Consider the following 23,223-nt stretch of genomic DNA (forward strand, 5'->3'; position numbering starts at 1 on the left):
AGGGATGCTAGTGGATGGGAATGTTGATTCTAGCTCAGAGAAGGAGCTGGCCGAGAGAACCAATCATCCAAAGCAAATATATATTCGTGTGTTCTATATATTTATTTAAATTCCAAGTAATACATCTAGAACATGCATAATTAGCTGGAGCAACAAAGTTGCCTTTTCAGGAGGTATATTTACTCAAAGAAGTTGTGCATATTTCATAAAAAACAAACAGACCATGTAAAATACAGTCTACGCTTGGTTAGATTTTTGATGTGTTTTCCCAGTAAAAAAGCATACATTCCTTAAATAATCATTTAGTTTGAAAATAAAGCATGTTTCATTAAGAAGTATCTGATACTAATTGTGCTTTTAATAATTCATTTATACACAGTGTTCCAAGGAAACACTGATATCCTTGTTAACTTGTAAAAAAATTAATAAATTTAAACCTGCTTGACCTTTAAGCCATCACAATACCTTTAAAAAGAAATTGCATGGAAAGGGAACTTAAATTCAATTATGAGACTAAGAATGTGGGAGGGATGGAGGAAGAAATGCAGAGATAAGGAGAGCAATCACTATGTGGTTTATGACCACAGATTTCTTACCCTTGTACTTTAGAGCTAAAACAGACTGTGGAGACATCAATTCATCCTTTTTTTTTTTTTAGCATCTTTATTGGAGTATAATTGCTTTACAATGGTGCGTTCGTCTCTGCTTTATAACAAAGTGAATCAGCTATACGTATACATATATCCCCATATCTCCTCCCTCTTGCTTCTCCCTCCCTCCCTCCCTATCCCACCCCTCTAGGTGATCACAAAGCACCGAGCTGATCTCCCTGTGCTATGCGGATGCTTCCCACTAGCTATCTATTTTACATTTGGTAGTGTATATATGTCCATGCCACTCTCTCACTTCGTCCCAGCTTACCCTTCCCCCTCCCCATGTCCTCAAGTTCATTCTCTACGTCTGCGTCTTTATTCCTGTCCTGCCCCTAGGTTCTTCAGAACCCTTTTTTTTTCTTTCTTAGATTCCATGTATATGTGTTAGCATACGGTATTTGTTTATTACTTCGTGACTTACTTCACTCTGTATGACAGACTCTAGGTCCATCCACCTCACTACAAATAATTCAATTTCGTTTCTTTTTATGGCCGAGTAATATTCCATTGTATATATGTGCCACATCTTTATCCATTCATCTGTCGATGGACACTTAGGTTGCTTCCATGTCCTGGCTGTTGTAAATAGTACTGCAAAGAACATTGTGGTACCTGACTCTTTTTGAATCATGCTTTTCTCAGGGGATGTGCCCAGTAGTGGTTTTGCTGGGTCGTATGGTAGTTCTGTTTTTTTAAGGAACCTCCATACTGTTCTCCATAGTGGCTGTATCAGTTTACATTCCCACCAACAGTGCAAGAGTGTTCCCTTTCTCCACACCCTCTCTAGCATTTATTGTTTGTAGATTTTTTTGATGATGACCCTTCTGACAGGTGTGAGGTGATACCTCATTGTAGTTTTGGTTTGCATTTCTCTAATGATTAGTGATGTTGAGCATCGTTTCATGTGTTTGTTGGCAATCTGCATATCTTCTTTGGGGAAATGTCTGTTTAGGTCTTCTGCCCATTTTTGGATTGGATTGTTTGTTTTTTTTGATATTGAGCTGAATGAGCTGCTTGAAATTTTGGAGATTAATCCTTTGTCAGTTGCTTCACTTGCAAATATTTTCTCCCATTCTGAGGGTTTTCTTTTCATCTTGTTTATAGTTTCCTTTGCTGTGCAAAAGCTTTTAAGTTTGATTAGGTCCCATTTGTTTATTTTTGTTTTTATTTCCATTTCTCTAGGCGGTGGGTCAAAAAGGATCTTGCTGTGATGTATGTCATAGAGTGTTCTGCCTATGTTTTCCTCTAAGAGTTTTATAGTGTCTGGCCTTACATTTAGGTCTTTAATCCATTTTGAGTTTATTTTTGTGTATGGTGTTAGGGAGTGTTCTAATTTCATTCTTTTACATGTAGCTGTCCAGTCTTCCCAGCACCACTTATTGAAGAGGCTGTCTTTTCTCCATTGTATGTTCTTGCCTCCTTTATCAGAGATAAGGTGACCATATGTGTGTGGGTTTATTTCTGAGCTTTCTATCCGGTTCCATTGATCTATATTTCTTTTTTTGTGCCAGTACCATACTGTCTTGATTACTGTAGCTTTGAGTATAGTCTGAAGTCAGGGAGCCTGATTCCTCCAGCTCTGTTGTTCTTTCTCAAGATAGCTTTGGCTATTCGGGGTCTTTTGTGTTTCCATACAAATTGTGAAATTTTTTGTTCTAGTTCTGTGAAAAATGCCATTGGTAGTTTGATAGGGATTGCACTGAATCTATAGATTGCTTTGGGTAGTAGAGTCATTTTCACAATGTTGATTTTTCCAATCCAAGAACACGGTATATCTCTCCATCTGTTTCTATCATCTTTAATTTCTTCACTAAGTGTCTGATAGTTTTCTGCATGCAGGTCTTTTCTCTCCTTAGGTAGGTTTATTCCTAGGTATTATTCTTTTTGTTGCAATGGTAAATGGGAGTGTTTCCTTAATTTCTCTTTCAGATTTTTCCTCATTAGTGTATAGGAATGCAAGAGATTTCTGAGCATTAACTTTGTATCCTGCTACTTTACCAAATTCATTGATTAGCTTTAGTAGTTTTCTGGTAGAGTCTTTAGAATTCTCTATGTATAGTACCATGTCATCTGCAAACAGTGACAGCTTTACTTCTTCTTTTCTGATTTGGATTCCTTTATTTCCTTTTTAGTCTGATTGCTGTGGCTAAAACTTCCAAAACTCTGTTGAATAATAATGGTGAGAGTGGGCAACCATGTCTTGTTCCTGTTCTTCATGGAAATGGTTTCAGTTTTTCACCACTAAGAATGATGTTGGCGGGCCTCCCTGGTGGCGCAGTGGTTGAGAGTCCGCCTGCCAATGCAGGGGACACGGGTTCATGCCCCGGTCCGGGAGAATCCCACATGCCGCGGAGCGGCTGGGCCCGTGAGCCATGGCCACTGAGCCTGTGCATTCGGAGCCTGTGCTCCGCAACGGGAGAGGCCACAACAGTGAGAGGCCCGCGTACAGAAAAAAAAAAAAAAAATGATGTTTGCTGTGGGTTTGTCATATATGGCCTTTATTATGTTGAGGTAAGTTCCCTCTGTACCTACTTCCTGGAGGGTTTTTATCATAAATGGGTGTTGAATTTTGTCAAAAGCTTTTTCTGCATCTATTAAGATGATCATATGGTTTTTCTCCTTCAATTTGTTAATATGGTGTATCACATTGATTGATTTGCGTATACTGAAGAATCCTTGCATTCCTGGGATAAACCCCACTTGATCATATGTATGATCCTTTTAATGTGCTGTTGGATTCTGTTTGCTGGTATTTTGTTGAGGATTTTTGCATCTGTGTTCATCAGTGATATTGGCCTGTAGTTTTCTTTCTTTCTGACATCTTTGTCTGGCTTTGGTATCAGGGTGATGTTGGTCTCGTAGAATGAGTTTGGGAGTGTTCTTCCCTGTGCCATATTTTGGAAAAGTTTGAGAAGAATAGGTGTTAGCTCTTCTCTAAATGTTTGATAGAATTCACCTGTGAAGCCATCTGGTCCAGGGCTTTTATTTGTTGGAAAATTTTTAATCACAGTCTCAATTTCAGTGCTTGTGATGCTCTGTTTATATTTTCTTTCTTCCTGATTCAGTCTCAGAAGGTTGTGCTTCTCTAAGAATTTGTCCATTTCTTCCAGGTTGTCCATTTTATTGGCATATAGTTGCTTGTAGTAATCCCTCATGATCCTTTGTATTTCTGCAGTGTCAGTTGTTACTTCTCCTTTTTCATTTCTAATTCTATTGATTTGAGTCTTCCTGTTTTTTCTTGATGAGTCTGGCTAATGGTTTATCAATTTTGTTTATCTTCTCAAAGAACCAGCTTTTAGTTTTATCATTCTTTGCTATTGTTTCTTCATTTCTTTTTCATTTATTTCTGAACTGATCTTTATGATTTCTTTCCTTCTGCTAACTTTGGGGTTTTTTTGGTTCTTCCTTCTCTAATTGCTTTAGGTGTGAGGTTAGGTTGTTTATTTGAGATGTTTCTTTTTTTTTTTTTTTTTTTTTTTTTTTTTGCGGTATGCGGGCCTCTCACTGTTGTGGCCTCTCCCATTGCGGAGCACAGGCTCCGGACGCACAGGCTCAGCGGCCATGGCTCACGGGCCCTGCCGCTCCGCGGCATGTGGGATCTTCCCGAACCGGGGCACGAACCCTTGTCTCCTGCATCGGCAGGCGGACTCTCAACCACTGCGCCACCAGGGAAGCCCGAGATGTTTCTTGTTTCTTGAGGTAGGCTTGTATTGCTATAAACTTCCCTCTTCGAACTGCTTTTGCTGCATGCCATAGGTTTTGGGTCATCATGTTTTTATTGATATTTGTTTCTAGGTATTTTTTGATTTCCTCTTTGATTTCTTCAGTAATCTCTTGGTTATTAAGTAGTGTATTGTTTAGCCTCCATGTGTTTGTATTTTTTACAGGTATTTTTCCTGTAATTGATATCTAATCTCATAGCATTGTGGTCAGAAAAGATACTTGATACAATTTCAATTTTCTTAAATTTACCAAGGCTTGATTTGTGACCCAAGATATGATCGATCCTGGTGAATGTTCCATGAGCACTTGAGAGGAAAGTGTAATCTGCTGTTTTCGAATGGAATGTCCTATAAATATCAATTAAGTCCATCTTGTTTAATGTATCATTTGAAGCTTGTGTTTCCTTATTTATTTTCATTTTGGATGATCTGTCCATTGGTGAAAGTGGAGTGTTAAAGTCCCCTACTATGATTGTGTTACTGTTGATTTCCCCTTTTATGACTGTTAGCATTCACCTTATGTATTGAGGTGCTCCTATGTTGGGTGCATAAATATTTACAATTGTTATATCTTCTTCTTGGATTGACCCCTTGATCATTATGTAGTGTCCTTCTTTGTGTCTTGTTATAGTCTTTATTTTAAAGTCTATTTTGTCTGATATGAGAATTGCTACTCCAGCTTCCTTTTGATTTCCATTTGCATGGAATATCTTTTTCCATCCCCTCACTTTCAGTCTGTATGTGTCCCTAGGTCTGAAGTGGGTCTCTTGTAGACAGCATATATATGGGTCATGTTTCTGTGTCCATTCAGCCAGTCTCTGTCTTTTGGTTGGAGCATTTAATCCATTTACATGTAAGGTAATCATCGATATGTATGTTCCATTTACCATTTTCTTAATTGTTTGGGGTTTGTTATTATAGGTCTTTTCCTGCTCTTGTGTTTCCTGGCTAGAGAAGTTCCTGTAGCATTTGTTGTAAAGCTGGTATGGTGGTGCTGAATTCTCTTAGCTTTTGCTTGTCTGTAAAGGTTTTAATTTCTCCATCAAATATGAATGAGATCCTTGTTGGGTAGAGTAATCTTGGTTGTAGGTTTTTCCCTTTCATCACTTTAAATATGTCCTGCCACTCCCTTCTGGATTACAGAGTTTCTGCTGAAAGATCAGCTGTTAACCTTTTGGGGATTTCCTGTATGTTATTTGTTGCTTTTCCCTTGCTGCTTTTAATATGTTTTCTTTGTATTTAATTTTTGTTAGTTTGATTAATATGTGTCTTGGCATGTTTCTCCTTGGATTTATCTTGTATGGGACTCTCTGTGCTTCCTGGACTTGATTGACTATTTCCTTTCCCATATTATGGAAGTTTTCAACTATAATCTCTTCAAATATTTTCTCAGTCCCTTTCTTTTTCTCTTCTTCTTCTGGGACCCCTATAATTCGAATGTTGGTGCATTTAATGTTGTCCCAGAGGTCTCTGAGACTGTCCTCAATTCTTTTCATTCTTTTTTCTTTATCCTGCTCTGCAGTAGTTATACCCCCACTATTTTATTTTCCAGCTCACTTATCCATTCTTCTGCCTCTGTTATTCTGCTGTTGATTCCTTCCAGAGAATTGTTTGTTTGTTTGTTTGTTTTTGCAGTACACGGGCCTCTCACTATTGTGGCCTCTCCCGTGGCGGAGCACAGACTCCGCACACACAGGCTCAGCGGCCATGGCTCATGGGCCCAGCTGCTCCACGGCATGTGGGATCTTCCCAGACTGGAGCACGAACCCGCGTCCCCTGCATTGGCAGGCGGACTCTCAACCACTGCGCCACCAGGGAAGCCCCATCCTTGATTTTTTTCAAGTGTTCCATCACAACTATCACCCACCTATAATTAGTCCCTTCCCCCAACTCTGTTATATCAGATAATTTACCAATTTGCCTTTATCCTGGGACTTCATTTCCAGAGCAGTCCACCCTCCAGCTCTGTCTGGAGTCTTTTGCCAGCCCACTGCACAGCTCTTCCCCTGGAGGTTTCCCTCACTCTCTCTTAGGTTGGCACTTCTATTTTCTGGATCTCAGGTCTTTCTCTTTCTTGGTTCTCTCCCTCATTTTGCATCAAAACATTTTCAAGAAAGTTCCAAAGAGAACATGGGAGAATTTTTCTGAGTGCCTGCATGTCTTAAGATGACTATAGTTTACCCTCAACACTCAGTTGATAAATTGGGCACAGACTTATAGACTGGAAATACTCTTCTCTCAGGATTTTGCAGGTATTGCTCCCTTTTCTACTAGTGCAGCTGTTGAAAAGTCAGATTCTTGTTACTCATATATGACCTGGTTTCTTCTAATTCATAGCAAATAGTTGTCATGTTCTTTCTATGTGTCCAGCACTGTTCTAAGTGCTCTGTCCTGTTTAATGCTCATCTCATCATCTCTATGAGAGAGGGATTGTTTTCCCTATTGTACAGGAAGGCAACTGAGGCATGGAGAGGTTAAGTAGCTTGGAGGTGGGAGAAGTCTGTTGACTGGGCACTTTACTGTTGGAGGATCAGGGGTAGTTGTCCATTTCACAGGGAGCCCTCCAAGTTTGAACATCTAAGCCTCCTCTCTGGGGAGTTATACTTCCGCCTGCCTCTGTTCTTGGAACAAAATAAAGGTCTGAAAGAATCCCCCTGTTAACTGTGCAGACTTCCAGTTCATCCTCGTCCTCTGCCAATACCTCATAATGTCTGGTATCCTTGAGACCTGAGTCATTCCCATTCAGTTTCTCTAGAATACAGCCCTTTATTCTCCCACCCGGGCGGGACAGTTGAAAGAATGATGAGAGATTGCAGACATTTGCTTACTCCATTCACAGACTTTTATTTTTTTTATAGTCAAAACTTTTATATTTAGAATTAGCCAGCTGGACACAGTTTGGATGATCCCAGTTTTGTTGGCAACATCCAAAGCATTGTAGTCAGAAGCCAGTCAAACATATGCCTTCTTCTCTCTGTCAGGCATGATCAGGGTGTTGGCCTCAGCCATGTCAGTGTCACAGAGCTTCTTCACAGCCTGTTTAATTTGGTGCTTGTTGGCCTTGACATCCACAGTGAACCCCAGTGTGTTATTGTCTTCTGTTTTCTTTATGGCTGACTCAGTGGTGAGGGGGAACTTGGTGATGGCATAGCGGTCAAGCTTGTTTCTCCTAGGGGTGCTCTTCTGAGGATATTTGGGCTGCTTCCTGAGCCACAGTGTTCTGGGCCATCAGAAGGCAGATGACATCCAGATCTTTTTTTTGTTGCTGTGGATGCCTTTCAACACTGCTTTCTTGACCTTCAAAGGCTTTGTTTTGGCTTCGTCTTTGGGAGGTCAAGGGCTTCCTTCTTCCACTGCGGCACCATCTTCGTGAAAAGTCATTCACAGACTTTACAATAATCCTTTGGTGTTAGCCTCAGCACTACTTGGTCCTTACAAGTCCAAACTTGTCATGGATTCTACAGGGCATACTTACTGCCTTCCTTTCTCAGGCATCCCCCTGGGTAGGTATTTAAGTAGTGGCCCAGGCAGCCCTGGTCAGTGAGTTGCTGCTGCCCAAGCTGCTTACACTTTGTATTACGAAACACAAATGTACAGGAAATTACAGGAAATAAGATAACCATGTAATTACCACCCAGCTTTATCAACCATTAGCAAATTATTTAAGCAACTATTTCAAAATGCTCAATAAAAATACATCATACCTATGGTTGGTGCCTCCTAGATATCCCTTCCTGGTCTTATTTCATTCTCTTCCTAGCAGTTATTAGCATTCTAAATTGGTATGTATCGTTGCCATGCATGTTTTTATACTATTGCTACAGATGTGTGTATCTATAACATATTGTATTGTTTTTCATATTTATAAACCTTATTAGAATCATTTATTTATACTGCTTTTTTCATTCAGCCTTATGCTTTCGAGACATACTCATATTGATTCATGTAGCTCTTTTTCATTCATTTTATTTTTTTATTTTTCAAGTATTTATTTATTTGGTTGCACTGGGTCTTAGTTGCAGCAGGCAGGCTCCTTAGTGGTGACTTGCCAGCTCCTTAGTTGCAGCACATGGGCTCCTTAGTTGCAGCAGGCAGGCTCCTTAGTTGAAGCTCCAGGGCTCCTTAGTTGTGGCATGAGAACTCTTAGTTGCGGCATGCATGCGGGATCCAGTTCCGTGACCAGGGGTCGAACCCGTGCCCCCAGCATTGGGAGCGCAGAGTCTTATCCACTATGCCACCAGGGAAGTCCCTCTTTTTTATTCATTTTAGCTTCTATGTAAGTGTTCAGTTGTATGACCTAAGAGTTAACTTAGCCCTTCTTGTTTCAATAGACATTTCAGGTTATTTCCAATTTTCGGCTTTTACAACAGTGATGCAGTGAATATCCTTGCACATTTCTCTTAGTATGCATGCGTACAGTACACCAAGATATTGGTCTTTCTGGTCCTTGGGTAGCCACATGGGATCTGGGCCCAGCAGAGCCCCTCAGGCTAGCCTTCTTTAGCCTACATAGTTTTATCCTTTTAGGGTTGCAAGAGGGGAAAAAATCATTGTTTCTAGTGGAATTGCTGAACTAAGGAGCTGCACATCTTCACACTTAACACACAGTGCCACATTGCTCTCCAAAGTATTAATAATTGTGCATGTTGCCAATGTGGAGTTCTTTTTTACCAAGACAATGTACTTCACTGATGGATGAGAACTTGGGCTTTAGTGTTAGACTAAACTTGAGTGGATGAGTTTGAGCCTGACTCCCTATGAGCTGTGTGATCTTGGGCAGACTTCTTATACTCTATAAATGCCTTTGTTTCCTCATAGCTCAAATAGGGATAGTAAAAATCGATAGCATTTTACAGAGATGTTTTGAACATTAAATCAGTTCATACACGTTAACCTCTTTGAATACCGCATGGCCCCATAAACAGCCATTTCAAAAACAATGTTCACTATTATTGTTGTTTAAAAGGTGATTTCTGTCAGTCAGATGGTTATGAAACAGAGTTCAGTGTGGTTTTAATTTACGTCCCCATATTATTAGTGAGGTTGGGCATCTTTTCACATGTTTATTAGAGCTTTAGGTTTCCTCTTCTATTCTGTTGGATTGTTTCTTTTTCTAATGAACTGCAGGAGTTCTCTGGATATTCTCTTAGTATTTGAATACTAATTTTTTTGTCAGTTATGTGTAGTGCAGAGATCTTTTTCCAAGTCTGGGGCATGATTTTTAACTTTATTTATGGTATTTATTGAACCACAGGAATCTTTCATGTAAGTTATAAACAGTTCCTTTAATATTTTATGCATTTTATTTATGAAATCATTCCCTACATCAAGGTCTTAAAGACCTTCTCTTACATTTTCTTATAAAACTTTTTGAGTATTGCTTTTTTTTTTGGTAAGATATGCCTAGGCAGATGTTGCTTTTTTTAAAAATAAATTTATTTATTTATCTATTTTTGGCTGCATTGAGTCTTCATTGCTGCACGCGGGCTTTCTCTAGTTGCGGTGAGCGGGGGCTACTCTTCATTCCATTGCGCGGGCTTCTCATTGCGGTGGCTTCTCTTACTGTGGAGCCCGGGCTTTAGGTGCGCCAGCTCAGTAGTTGTGGCTTGTGGGCTCTAGAGCACAGGCTCAGTAGGTGTGGTGCATGGGCTTAGTTGCTCCATGGCATGTGGGATCTTCCCAGACCAGGGCTCAAACCCGTGTCCCCTGCGTTAGCAGGTGGATTCTTAACCACTGTGCCACAAGGGAAGTCCAAGTATTGCTTTTTATATTTGTCTTTACCTGGAATTTATTGGGAGTATGAGGTAAGGGTGCCATTTTAGTTCTATTTTGTGTTTGTGGACCATATGGTCTCTGTCCCAACTACATAATTCTGTCATCGTAGTACTAAAACAGGTTTCTTACCCTCTCTGACTCACCTTCTCCAAGTGAACATTAGAGATGATAACAGTACCTACTTAATAAGAAGGTTGTGAGGGTTAAATAATAGACTAAATACACAGTAAGTAAGCAAATAGGTAGAGTTGTGTTCCAATAAAATTTTATTTACAAAAAACAGGCAGCAGGTTGAATTTGGCCCATGGGCTATAGTTTGCCAACCCCCGTTATAGACAAATCTCCCATTCAGTGTAAATGTTATACCACGAATTAGTAAATTATATATCACATATGTATGATGTATGTTATATAAATTTATATAAATATACTCATTATTAATATATAAATACATAATGTTATTAAAAATATACAATATGGATTTATTTGTTTGTATTTCCTGCCAATCCCAGAGAAAATAGCTACCCTCGTTCTCTTTAAAAATTTTGTTTCCTCCAGCACGTATTACTCACACAATCAACAAATTTCTTTATTGAACCTTCATATACTCCAGTATTACAGAGTTAACTACATAATTTGTTACATTTATAGACAGCCCAAATTGTTTTTTTTTAAGTTGTTTTGATAACTTTTGGTAACTTTTACCCTTTACCCTAAAACTCTACCCTCTGACACTGTGTGTTATAAACTAGTGTCTCCTGACCCAATAACCTTCTTAAGTTTACATCTCCTGCCCTCCTTGCCCAGGACAAACAGTTCTTGTTCTCATAGGAGTCTCTTATATGAAAGACCTTGTCTCCCGCTGATTTTTATGCCCTCAATCAGATATCAAGGGTCTACTTTGTGAGCTAGTCACTCTGCTAGGTGCTGGAAGCACAGGGGTGAACAAGTTCCTAACACACTGCCGAGCTGTGGCCTGACCCATCCAGGGTCCAGTGGGTGACACTCTCTCGGTCTGTACACTATGCTTTTATTAATGTAACTTGAAACTGTGCTGCCTTTTTACCTTTCTCTTCATCTTCCTAAACTGAGGCTCTTATTAATTATCTCAAAGTAAGTATGGCAGATATCAGGCCCATTTTGGTTTTGTTCTCCTCAAATGAGGAGATTGAGGGTTAATGGTAAGAAGCTTGCCCAGAGTCATATAGCTGATAAATGGCCAAAGTGGAAATCAAATCCAGATCTTATGACTTCCAAATCCAGGATTATTTCTAACATTCCATGCTTCCTCCACATGCAAAACAGATTGTCCTGAAGAATAGGACAATATGATTCCAAAACAGTCTTTGCCATGAAACACTAAGGAAGAATCAGCCTCATACAAAAGAAAACAGGACTTAAAGTACAACCTCTCTCTCTGACTGATGTCCAAAGACATGTGAAATTCCCTCCTTTGGATTAAGTATATGGCTCTCAGCTTGGACAGGCCACCATCCTTCCTGGTAAAGGTGTCAGAGCTAAACCACAGCGCAGAAGTTTGGAACCCAAGGCAGACACCCCACCTTCATGGCCTACTTGTCAGAGTAGTGAAAGGTCACAGACCCTGGACTCGGCTAGACCTAGGCGGGCTTCCTCGTATACGTACCAGTGTTCTCACTACCACAAATAGCAAAGTAATAGCAATGACACTGTTAAAATCAACTAATAGCAGACGTCTGTTGAAAGTGTATTGTGTGCCAGGCACTGAATTACTCAGTCTGTTGTTTAATCCTCACAACATGCTCATGAGAGTAGATGCCATTATCATCTCTAATGTTCATTTAGAGACATAGAGAGGTTAAGTAACTTGCCTATAGTTAGCCAGCAGGTATAGAGGTATGCTCTTAACCAGTATCCCATACTTGCCAACTTGTCCTAAACCAGTGAATATTAACCTCTCTAATCCCAAATCCCTTTTAATACTTTAGGTGTTTGAAAATTAGAGAATCCTCTTACTCTAAATGGATGAAAGAAAAAAATCATTTATCTGATCCCCAAATTCAAAGCATTACAAAGGTCTTAATATTCCTGATATCCTAGAAGATACTTATATCACCTTAGTATATGAATAGCCCTTTGAAATATTTTGACCCTGTCTATCTATAAATATATCTGTATCTGTATCAACAAGTCATTCCTCAGTGCACTTACCTTCTGGTGACTGTTCTTACCATTGAACCGAAGTTTTCCTTGACAAGCCACCAGTGGCCTTATAATTAGTAAGTAAATGGTCAGTTCTCCATTTTTATTTTATTTGATTGTACCTGCAATAGGAGAATGTTATTCCTTATTTTAATTTTTATTTCCTTCTTCATATGTCTTCTTCCTTCTTCACAGATTTATCATATAGGAAGAAGGTGAAACAACAGTGGTTTGGCAAAATGTACAATACTATTAAATATAAGGAACATGGTGGTTTGGGGAAGGCTAGAAGAAAATGAGAAGATATATGTGACAAGTTGAAGAAAAACTTTATTAATTGCAGCAATACATAGTATTTTTCTTGTGAAAAGAACATGTTACTGTCAATTAACTCTTTCTTCTTTTCCAGTGAGGTTCTTGACTTAGACGCATGCTGTTCCCTTCAGAGAGCAGTGGCTTAGGCTTACAGCCGTGTTTACTGGGCCAGGACTGTCCAGGCAACAGGAGTAATCTTTGGTGCTCTTTTCTAGGTGTTTACCTTGCTGTGGATTGCTGACTGGATGGTCCGTCATTTCTGGAGGAAAGGAAAGGACCCGGATAGCTTCTCCATCCCCTATCTGACGGCACTGGGTGATCTGCTTGGCACAGCCTTGTTAGCCTTAAGTTTTCATTTTCTTTGGCTTATCGGAGATCGAGATGGAGATGTTGGAGACTAATAAATCCTACAAACCGCTCTCAAGTTACCAAGAAGGAAAACACAAAGACAACCACTTATGGCTCTTTTTCAAAAATTTTAATTCAGTAGTTTGACTTCTGCGAGGGTAATCTTCAGTTGGCCCTGGTTCCATTAAATGGCCTTAACATTTTATTTTTAAAGAATTTGTGCTGAAACCAGAATGAACAGTATTTGTGCTGCTTTTCATAGAATAAATGATAATTTGACATAGACATAGACACAATCTCAAGCTCTGAAATAAATAGGAAAGAATATAGGATGTTTACAATGAATAACTTTAAAACCACAGACGTAGCAGAAATGTAATGTATTACTGTTTAACTCATAATGCCACGTTAAAGGAAACAGAATTCTGGTTTAGCCTTTCTTGTCTCACAGATGTGTTGTACTGCAAGGCAGACTTTAAAATGAAAGGGGCCCAACCAAACTTGTAATAGTTCTAACTAAGCCCACCTCTCTGCCAGCTGAGGACCCATTTACCAATTACTTTGCTCCTAACCTGACCTCAATATGTTCTGCTGAGTATGAGATAAACTCACTTTTACCTGTTTGTATGAATTTCCCTGTGCTGATGCTAATTTAATTTCAACTCTGCAAGTTCTCGGCAGGCTACTCTTTAAACACAGAACGGCCTTTAATGAAAGCAATGGGTCTTTTTTTTTTTCTTTTCTTTTTTGGCCGTGCCATGTGGCATGCGGGCTCTTAGTTGCCGACCAAGGATCGAACCCGTGCCCCCTGCGTTGGGAGCTCAGAGTGCTAACCACTGGACCGCTAGGGACGTCCCACCAGTGGGCCATTTTTGATCATTGATTTGTTGAAAGAATGTTGATCTTTTTCTGAAGACTTAATAGTCCAAAATGAGATAACCTGAGCTGTGTTTGTAGAAACAAGATGATGTGAGAAATCGTGTGTGTGTGTGTGTGGTGTGTGAAAGAGAGAGACAGAAGCTTTTGATGGAGAGCTAAATCTTTGCTAAAAATTGTTGATAGCAAAGATCATAGAGGGATATTAGCATTCTGTGGTTATTCTTTAGCACATTTTATTGGTATGCTTTTGTCATGCGGTGCAAAAATTTTGCTTCTGGCCAGAATTTAGTATTTGTTACCTACCTTATAATTAATACTTTCTTTTCATTAAAAAAAACTGTACCATTTAATATAACCAAGCTATCATAAGATTTAGAATGAGCAAATGATTCACTCGCTCCTCTTAAGAACTCTATTGAAACTTATAGGTTTACCATTTTAAAGGAAAAATTGGTGGGGTTACTTCAGTTATTGCTCATGCCTGTGCACATCATCTGTTTGCACAGGCTGACTTCTACGTGGGAGACTATCAGGTACACTGCTATGTTTCTCAAATATTTTTCTAAAACTCTGATTGTATTCTGAACACTTGACCAACACCTTAGTTATTCAATAGGTAAGCATTTTTATATTATATATAGTTCATTTTTTTAAAAATGCAGTGGAATCTCTCAAGACTGTCAGATATTTAATAATTTAACTGATAAAGGGAAGAAGAAATGCACATCGACTTTGACTGTTGTGATTTAAGTTGTCAATTACTGTTAACATTATATAAGTAGTAGGTTGTTTATAAATATATTGGGGGAAGTGTTCCTATTAAGCTCTTTAAAATAAGGGGACTGTGGTTTAGAGTTATATATTTTTGCTTATTTTGAAACTTTATTCCACTCTTCTGCCTTATAATGAAGCTACTGAGGCAGAGAACTGAACTAATTATAGAATTTCTCCTTTGGAGAGTTACATTGTCACATAGTGAACATTCTTATAAAAGAAAGAATGATTAAGTTGATGAATATTTAGCTGCAAGATTTTTTATTTTTAAAATATCCATAAATTCTTTGATTTTATTGTAAAGCATTTGTAAATTGCTTTTTTACATTTGGGCTATATGATTCAGAAGGATTTATGTTTCCCAGTGATTTCTATTTTCATTTTTTTAACCTAAAGAAGTGCACAGCAAACCACATTTTTAAAGCATTTACCAACAACTTTAGTGCATTATATATTCTAAAACACATTCAAAGACATATATTATTTAGTACTCACAACAGTACATGTGAAATAGGTCAGGTAGATATTCCTATCTCTATTTTACAGCAGAAGAAACTGAAAATCAGAGAAGGTACATTTTTAATGTTGCACAGCTACAGAGTACCCAAATTGTGATTAAGTACAGGTCTCCAGTCTCCTAAGCCAGTTCTATTTCTGTGACCCTCCAAATGTACCAAGAGTACCTAACTCATTAATTGAGAGGAAATCAACTAGAGAAACAGGATTTTCTAAAATAGAATAGAGTATTGCTACATCTCTCCAATTTCAGACAGGTAAATCTTCATTTAATATATCTTGATGGTAAGTATAGCCAACTCTAAATTATTCATGTTCCTAAGACCAAGGAAATCAAAGATAAATGAATACTTTGGAAGAAAGAACAATGCCTTATTTCATAGAATATTTAATTGCCACCACCCTTCCCAGATCTAGCCATTTTCCATGAGATGCTAACAGATAACTAGGATGACTGATATGAGTTCTGTCCCCTCTCTCTTTTGCTACCCAATCTTGGCTACAGCAACAAAATGTCTAAAAGACTTGTAATGGGAAAAAAAAAAAGACATGGAAAAATCAGTCACCAATTAGCTGAATTAATTTATAAAAGAGGTTTAAATTCCTTTTAAAAAAATTTTACTGGTTTTTTGAAAGCCTTTACATAAGTATGGAACCAATAAGATAACTTTGCCTACCCACAAAAATCATTTATTATCAGTCTTACATACAGCGAATTCACAATATTTATTTTTATACAACGTAAGTTTGCTTTCTGAACTTCTTCGCTTCACTAATTTATCAGGCACTTTATTTAAATACAGATAGTCTTTTCAAAGACATTTTTTATTTTTCCCTACAATCATTTTTTTCTTTAAAAAATAAAGTTTCTTAGAACCTAATAAAATAGAAACTGATGGTAATGTATCTTCTGGGAGACATCAAAAATTCCACGACGTAGACTATCAATGATGAAGCCAAGTGAAGTACATTTTGAAGAGTCTTTCAGTAATTGGGCTTCCTTGCCTTATAATATAGCTCTAGTATAGTATACCCATTTATAAAAGGCATCTGCCATCTTTGAATTGTTGTAAACCAAATAATAAAATTTAAGGTATATTTACCCAGCCTTGTTGTACTTACTTCTTGATAAACCAGATGAACACTGAGCCTGTGTGGAACTCACCCAGAGAGACTGGGTGGTCTGTGTATATATGTTGTGTTTATGAGCATAATAAATTGGGCTTTGACCATACCTAGAGCTCCACTCCATTGCTTTACCACTTTTTCACTGTTAGGTTCTCTCCTAATTATTCAGCTTAGGTTCCTTGGCCCATCAACCTGTACATCCTCAACTGCCTCCTTCATACTTACTGGACAGCTCTGGTTAAATACAGCTCTATGCCTATCCTTTGCCTACATTTGAACAGCTGAATATGTTTCATGAAGAACCCATGACTGCTAGGACAGATCTTTACATTCATAACCTCAGACATCAAGTTAACCCTCAACTGCCCAGCAGCCTCCCCTATTTCTCTAATCACTTCACTCTCTGGGAGATCAGGCTTTTGTCCCCACCACTCTACTGAAAGTACCCCCGTCAGGGTCACCAGCAGTCTCCATGTTGCAAATCCAGAGATCAGTTTTCAATAAAAATCCTCATCTTACTCAGCCTCTAAAGTTATATGACAGAGTCTCCTTCCTCCTTGAAATACTTTCTTCACTTGGCTTACAAAAAAGTCTGCCTTTTGCTTTCTTTTCTGCACCGCTGGAAGCCTCCTCTCTGTCTTGCTGGTGGTTCCTCCACCTCTCAATCTCTAAGTGTTGGAATGCCCTACAGCTCAGTTTTTATTACCATTTCTCTTATTTTTTTATCCCTAGGTGACCTCACCTATCTCATTGTTTCAAATGCCATCTATACCTATTATTCCTAAATTTCTCAATCTAGACTCTCACCCGAGTTCCACATTTGTATTTCCATACTAAACAACCAATGGATCACTGAAGAAATCACAGAGGAAATCAGAAAATGCTTAGAGACAAATGAAAATGAAAACACAACGATCCAAAACCTATGGGACACAGCAAAAGCAGTTCTAAAAGGAAAGTTTATAGCAATACAGTTTTACCTCAGGAAACAAGAAAAACATAACCTTACACCTAAAGCAACTACAGAAAGAAGAACAAACAAAACCCAAACTTAGTAGAAGGAAAGAAATCATAAATATCAGAGCAGAAATCAATGAAGTAGAAATGAAGAAAACAATAGAAAAGGTCAATGAAACTAAAAGCTGGTTCTTTGAAAAGATAAAATTGATAAACCTTTAGCCAGACTCATGAAGAAAAAAAAAGGAGATGGCTTAAATCAATAAAATTAGAAATGAAAAAGGAGAAGTTACAACTGAAACCACAGAAATACAAGGGATCATAAGAGACTACTGCAAGCAGCTTTGTGCCAATAAAATAGACAACCTGGAAGAAATGGACAAATTCTTAGAAACATACAATCTTCCAAGACTGAACCAGGAAGAAATAGAAAATATGAACAGACCAATCACAAGCACTGAAATTGAAACTGTGATTTTAAAAACTTCCAACAAACAAAAGTCCAGGACCAGATGGTTTCACAGGTGAATTCTATCAAACATTTAGAGAAGAGTTAACACCTATCCTTCTGAAACTATTCCAAAAAATTACAGGGGAACACTCCCAAACTCATTCTATGAGGCCACCATCACCCTGATACCAAAACCAGACAAAGATATCATAAAAAAAATTACAGGCCAATATCACTGATGAACATAGATGCAAAAATCCTCCACAAAATACTAGCAAACCAAATCCAGCAATACATTAAAAGGATCATACACCATGATCAACTGGGATTTTATTTTAAAGACTTTTTTTTTATGTGGACAATTGTTTAAGTTTTTATTGAATTTGTTACAATATTGCTTCTGTTTTATGTTTTGGGTTTTTGGCTGTGAGGCATGTGGGATCTTAGCTCCCCAACCAGGGATCAAACCCACACCCCCTGCATTGGAAGGTGAAGTCTTAACCACTGGACCGCCAAGGACGGACGTCCTGATGAAGTAGGATCAGGACAAGTGGGATTTATCCCAGGGATGCAAGTATTCTTCAATATCAGCAAATCAATCAGTGTGATACACCACATTAACAAACTGAAGAATAAAAACCATATGATCATCTCAATAAATGCCGGAAAAGCTTTTGACAAAATTCAACACCCATTTATGATAAAAACTCTCCAGAGTTTTTATCTCCAGGTTTTATCATACCTCAACATAATAAAGGCCATCCATATACGACAAACCCACAGCTAATATCATACGCAATGGTGAAAATTTGAAAGCATTTCCTCTAAGAGCAGGAACAAGACAAGGATGTCTACTCTGCACCACTTTTATTCAACATAGTTTTGGAAGTCCTAGCCACAGCAATCAGAGAAGAAAAAAGGAATCCAATTTGAGAAAGAAGAAGTAAAACTGTCACTGTTTGCAGATGACATGATATTATACATAGAGAATCCTAAAGATGCTATCAGAAAACTACTAGAGCTCATCAATGAATTTGGTAAGGTTGCAGGATACAAAATTAATACACAGAAATTTCTTGCATTTCTATACACTAACACTGAAAGATCAGAAAGAATTTGGTAAGGTTGCAGGATACAAAATTAATACACAGAAATTTCTTGCATTTCTATACACTAACACTGAAAGATCAGAAAGAGAAATTAAGGAAACACATTTGTATTTCCAAATGCCTGCTTAACAACTCCACTTGACTACTAGGTATCTTAAACGTTTGAACAACAGTATCAACCTCTGACCTAATTGACATGTATAGACCACTATTCCAACAACTACAGAATACACATTAAGGGCTAATCTCCTTAATATGTAAAGAACTTCTATAAATCAGGAAGAAAAAGACCAACAACCCAATAGTATAATACCCAAAGACAGATTGTTCATAGTAAAAACCAAATAGATGCTCAATAATTGCTCAAAATAAAAGAAGTGCTAACTAAAACCACACTGGGACTTCCCTGGTGGTCCAGTGGTTAAGACTTTGCACTTCCACTACAGGGGGCATGGGTTCCATCCCTGGTCAGGGAAGATCCCGCATGCCGCGCAGCATGGCCAAAAAAATAAATAAAATAAAAAATAAATACATTTAAAAAAATTTATGCAACTGGACAACCTTTTTACTTCCCCAGGACATTTTCCTGTGCTGCACCCATATCTTTGAATGCTCTCCCCCTCACTCTTCCCAAGCTAATCCCTTAAAAAAAGAAAACCACACTGAGATACCACTTCTTACCTGTCGAATTGGCAAAAATACGAAGTCAGAACATTTTCTTGGCAAGGCTGTAGGAAAACAGACAAAATTGCTAGTGGTAAATGATAAATTTACCATGATAAAATGATAACTCTGTACAGGGGAATCTGGCCATATCTACTAAAATTACAGATGCACTTACCATTTGATCCTATAGTCCCATCATCAGACCCAGGCAAGTGAAGCCCCTGCCCTGAGCCCTCTGCCACATGCAGTGATTATAAAGGTATGGCCAGTGGGCTTAATCCAGTTCACTGCCTATTTTTGTAAATAGTTTTATTAGAATGTTGCCATGCCCATTTACTTACATACTGTAACCAAATATTTTTGGCTGCTTTTCCTCTATAACAGCAGAATTGAGCAGCTGGCAAAGAGACCAAACAACCTGCAAAACCTAAAGTATTTACTCTCTGGGCCTTACACACAAAAAAGTTCACCCACCCCTGCTTCCTCAGTTTTTACTTCTAAGTCCCCCTCCGGTACCTGGGACTAGCCAAGATCAGCAGTGCCATCCGGGTAGGCTGCCCAACCTGAATCTGGTCCTGTATGGGCTCTAGTTGCCAGAAGCAGACAGCCCTTGGACTTGAACCTCAGATCTCTTTCATCAGCATTCTGATTGCAGCATCATTTCTGGCCTAGAGCATCCAAATGTGGGGAGGTGGTGGCAGGCATCCTTTACTCTCTGACCCCACTTCTTGCAGCCAGGAGGGTCTCCCCACCCTCCTGCAGGCTCCATGCTGTATGTCAGGCAGTCCTCCAGGGGTGGCCACTGCTTTCTCCCCAGAAGGCTCCACAATTGGCCCTTCCAATGGGTGTCCTTTCTTGCCTCCAGTTGATGTGGTAATGCCATGCTCTCCCAGGTCAGTCTTAAATTGTACTGGACAACCATTCACTGTGTGGATGGGACCATTCTTCTCAATATGCTCCTGGGCCCTCGCCTAGGCTCCTCACTGGTGACAGTGTGTGAAAGGCAGTGGTTGTTAACAAAATATCCAACGATACTTGTTAAAGATGGTAAGGCGCCATCTTGACTCAGGACCATCGTGATAGATATAGGGACAACTGCAGTGGGATTTTACAGTGAGGGAGAGAGGTGGGGCTCAACTCCAAATACAGCACAAGCAAAAGAGCAGGGTGGGTGTGAGTGGATGGAAAATTACTATGAGGAAACATCAGGAATAAGAGCAATTCTGGCTAAACTGACCTAACGGGATTCTTTGCTGAAGACAGGCCAGGGTGATCAAATATTGCCTGGGAGAAGGTGGTGGATGAAGAACCCATCAGATATCGAGAGTGATCAGATATCAAGGGTAAGGGGTTCTGGTTAAACTGACTTAGGGTTCTTGCTAAAAATGGGTTTTACAAGGAAGTGCATAGATGGACCTAGGAGAAGTTTCCAGAGCCCGACTAAAATTTGAACCTTTGTCAGGGTGCAGTCAACACTGAAAGAAATCACACCAAGAAATGCGGTAACCACAGCCTAAGGGTTCAAGAGACAGCATGGTTGGAAAACGTGTTGTTCTGCATTTACACTATAGAATTCCAAATGGCAAATTTTATATGATCAGAAAACAAATTATCGTTCATGGTTTCCTGCACACTTCTGGTGAGATGGGTGTTTATGGCTGCCATTAACAAAGCACGAGAACAACCTTTGAGAAAGCCGTTGGAAGTCCATATTCACTGGGGTAAGATGGATGGTGCAGCAACACAAGTAATGTCGTAAACAGCAGTAAATAAATGGTATTAGGGAACTGCAGAGGCCAGAAAATCTATACTGTTTCCATACAAATAGGTCCTGAAGAGCCAGAGCATTGAAAGTAATAACAGTTTTACTCTCTTTATCTTCACAGTGGGAGACATTAGCCAGGAATGGCACATTTGACGATAAAGAACACAGAAGATGGTGCCTGGACTCTATGAAGAATCTCTGCATTCATTGAACAATCAACAAAGATGTAAGTACCTCTTTTCTACTCATTATACCAAATTTTCATCAATATATCTCCATACTTCACATGGGCCCAAGACTTTTGTAAAATGTTTAAAATTCAAATTGCTTATGAGGTCCAGGGCCTTGCAAAGCTTTTCCTGGAGACCCGCACACCCTAGAGGTCAGTTGACATCCAATTTTTGGAATCTAAATACAGATATTCCCAAATATCTATGTAATGGTGTACTTCAAAGTTATTCATTGTAGCTTGTTTATAATAACAAAGGAAAACAACTCAGGGTCCTGGTGGAATAAATTGTGGTACAATCACACCACTGAACATAGCACAACTGGGAGACAAGAGGAGTGAGAAATATGTCTACAAACTGATAGGGGGAGACATCCAGGAGAAAGAATGAGGTGAAAAAAGCAAGGCATGGAAAAGTATGTAAAATATTCTCCTTTTTCGTAAGAATGAGGGAAATAAGGATAAATATTTGAGAAAGAAACACTGGAAGGGAAAAAGGGAGGGGGGGGTGAAATTGTTACCTATGGGGACAAAGAGCAATAGGGTGCTCAGGGACAGGGACAGGAACAAGACTTGTCAGTGCATACTTTTTATGTCATTTTGATTTTTGAACTGTGTGGGTATTACTTCAAAAAATAATGCAAAATTTTTACCTGAAAACTATATTCTTTGACCTACTGTTCCCACTTCTAGAAATCTGTTCTAAGAGAATAATCAGAATGTACATTGCAGCAATTTTCAGCTTGAAATTTCTCATTTGCAAACAGCCTATAAGTTTAAAAAAAGATTAAATATTTAAAGATTAAATACAGTATGTTATACAGTCAATGAATTCATATTTGAAAAATCCTTTGATGAGTTAGAAAAACATTTGTGACAATGTGCGACCAGCACTGTGTACAAAATGACTGATGGAATGATTCCAATTTTTAAAATCATCAGAATATTTTAAATGTTTTTTCCTCTGGATGATATGATTACAGGTACTTTTTTCTTTTTAGAACTCTTCTGGATTGTCCAAATTTTCATTATTTTTTGAGTTCCTTCATAATTATTACTTTTCTAGACAATCAATCCCTATCTCTAATTAGCATTTAGTCATTGTTCAGGCTCTTAAAAAGAAAAAAAAAAAGATCATGGGCTGTCAGGTGCAAAGAGGAAATGGCGAGGAAGAGGGGCAGCCTGCTGTCCAGAGAGTTGGCGACTCTGTCCTCTCTCCTGTCAAGTTGCCAGGTCTCTGTACAGTGGGCTGTTCCTGCCCCCTCTTTCTCACTATTTCCTCTCTGCTTTTCACCTGACGCCCCATGACCTTTTCTCTTTCCTCATCTTCTTTGACCTCTGGGCTACATCTCAGGTGTGCCAAGATTTTCTTACTTATGACTTTGGTTTCCTATGTATAATGACAGGCAGGAGATAAGCAGAGCTCGCATCCCAGCTTTACCCCTTCCTAGCTGTGTGTCAGTGGGCCACATCACTCATCCTAGCCTTTTAATTCAACAAATATTTGAATCTACCTAGCCGATTGATTCAATTTAACTCAAATATTTATTGAGCACCTCTTTTATGCTAGGCATTATTCTAGGAGCTGGGGCACATTGGTAAACAACTCAGATAATAAAGTCTTTATGGGAGCTATATTCTAGAGCGGAGATTGAAAATCAATCAGATGATGATGATATCAGTAAAGCAGGGGGAAGCAGAGTACCTTCCATGAGATGTTCAGAGAAGAAGCCCTCTGTAGGGCTTTGAGCTACA

The 23,223-nt window shown here is 38.8% G+C and overlaps 1 protein-coding gene and 1 pseudogene across 5 annotated transcripts in view; one reads left to right on the forward strand and one right to left on the reverse strand.

Annotated features, from left to right (window-relative positions):
• Positions 1 to 16,269, forward strand: part of SLC41A2 (solute carrier family 41 member 2) — a 167,098-nt gene extending 150,829 nt beyond the window's left edge. For all 5 annotated transcript variants that reach the window (XM_060113016.1, XM_060113012.1, XM_060113013.1 and 2 more), the window contains exon 11: positions 12,862 to 16,269. In XM_060113016.1, the coding sequence (XP_059968999.1) occupies positions 12,862 to 13,047 (186 nt within the window). In that variant the 3' untranslated portion in view covers positions 13,048 to 16,269. The remainder of the gene's footprint in view (positions 1 to 12,861) is intronic.
• On the reverse strand, positions 7,142 to 7,740 carry LOC132499005 (large ribosomal subunit protein uL23-like; annotated as a pseudogene).
• Positions 16,270 to 23,223: the final 6,954 nt, after the last annotated feature.

The sequence above is a fragment of the Mesoplodon densirostris genome, chromosome 11 (assembly GCF_025265405.1).
Source record: "Mesoplodon densirostris isolate mMesDen1 chromosome 11, mMesDen1 primary haplotype, whole genome shotgun sequence".
NCBI lineage: Eukaryota > Metazoa > Chordata > Mammalia > Artiodactyla > Ziphiidae > Mesoplodon > Mesoplodon densirostris.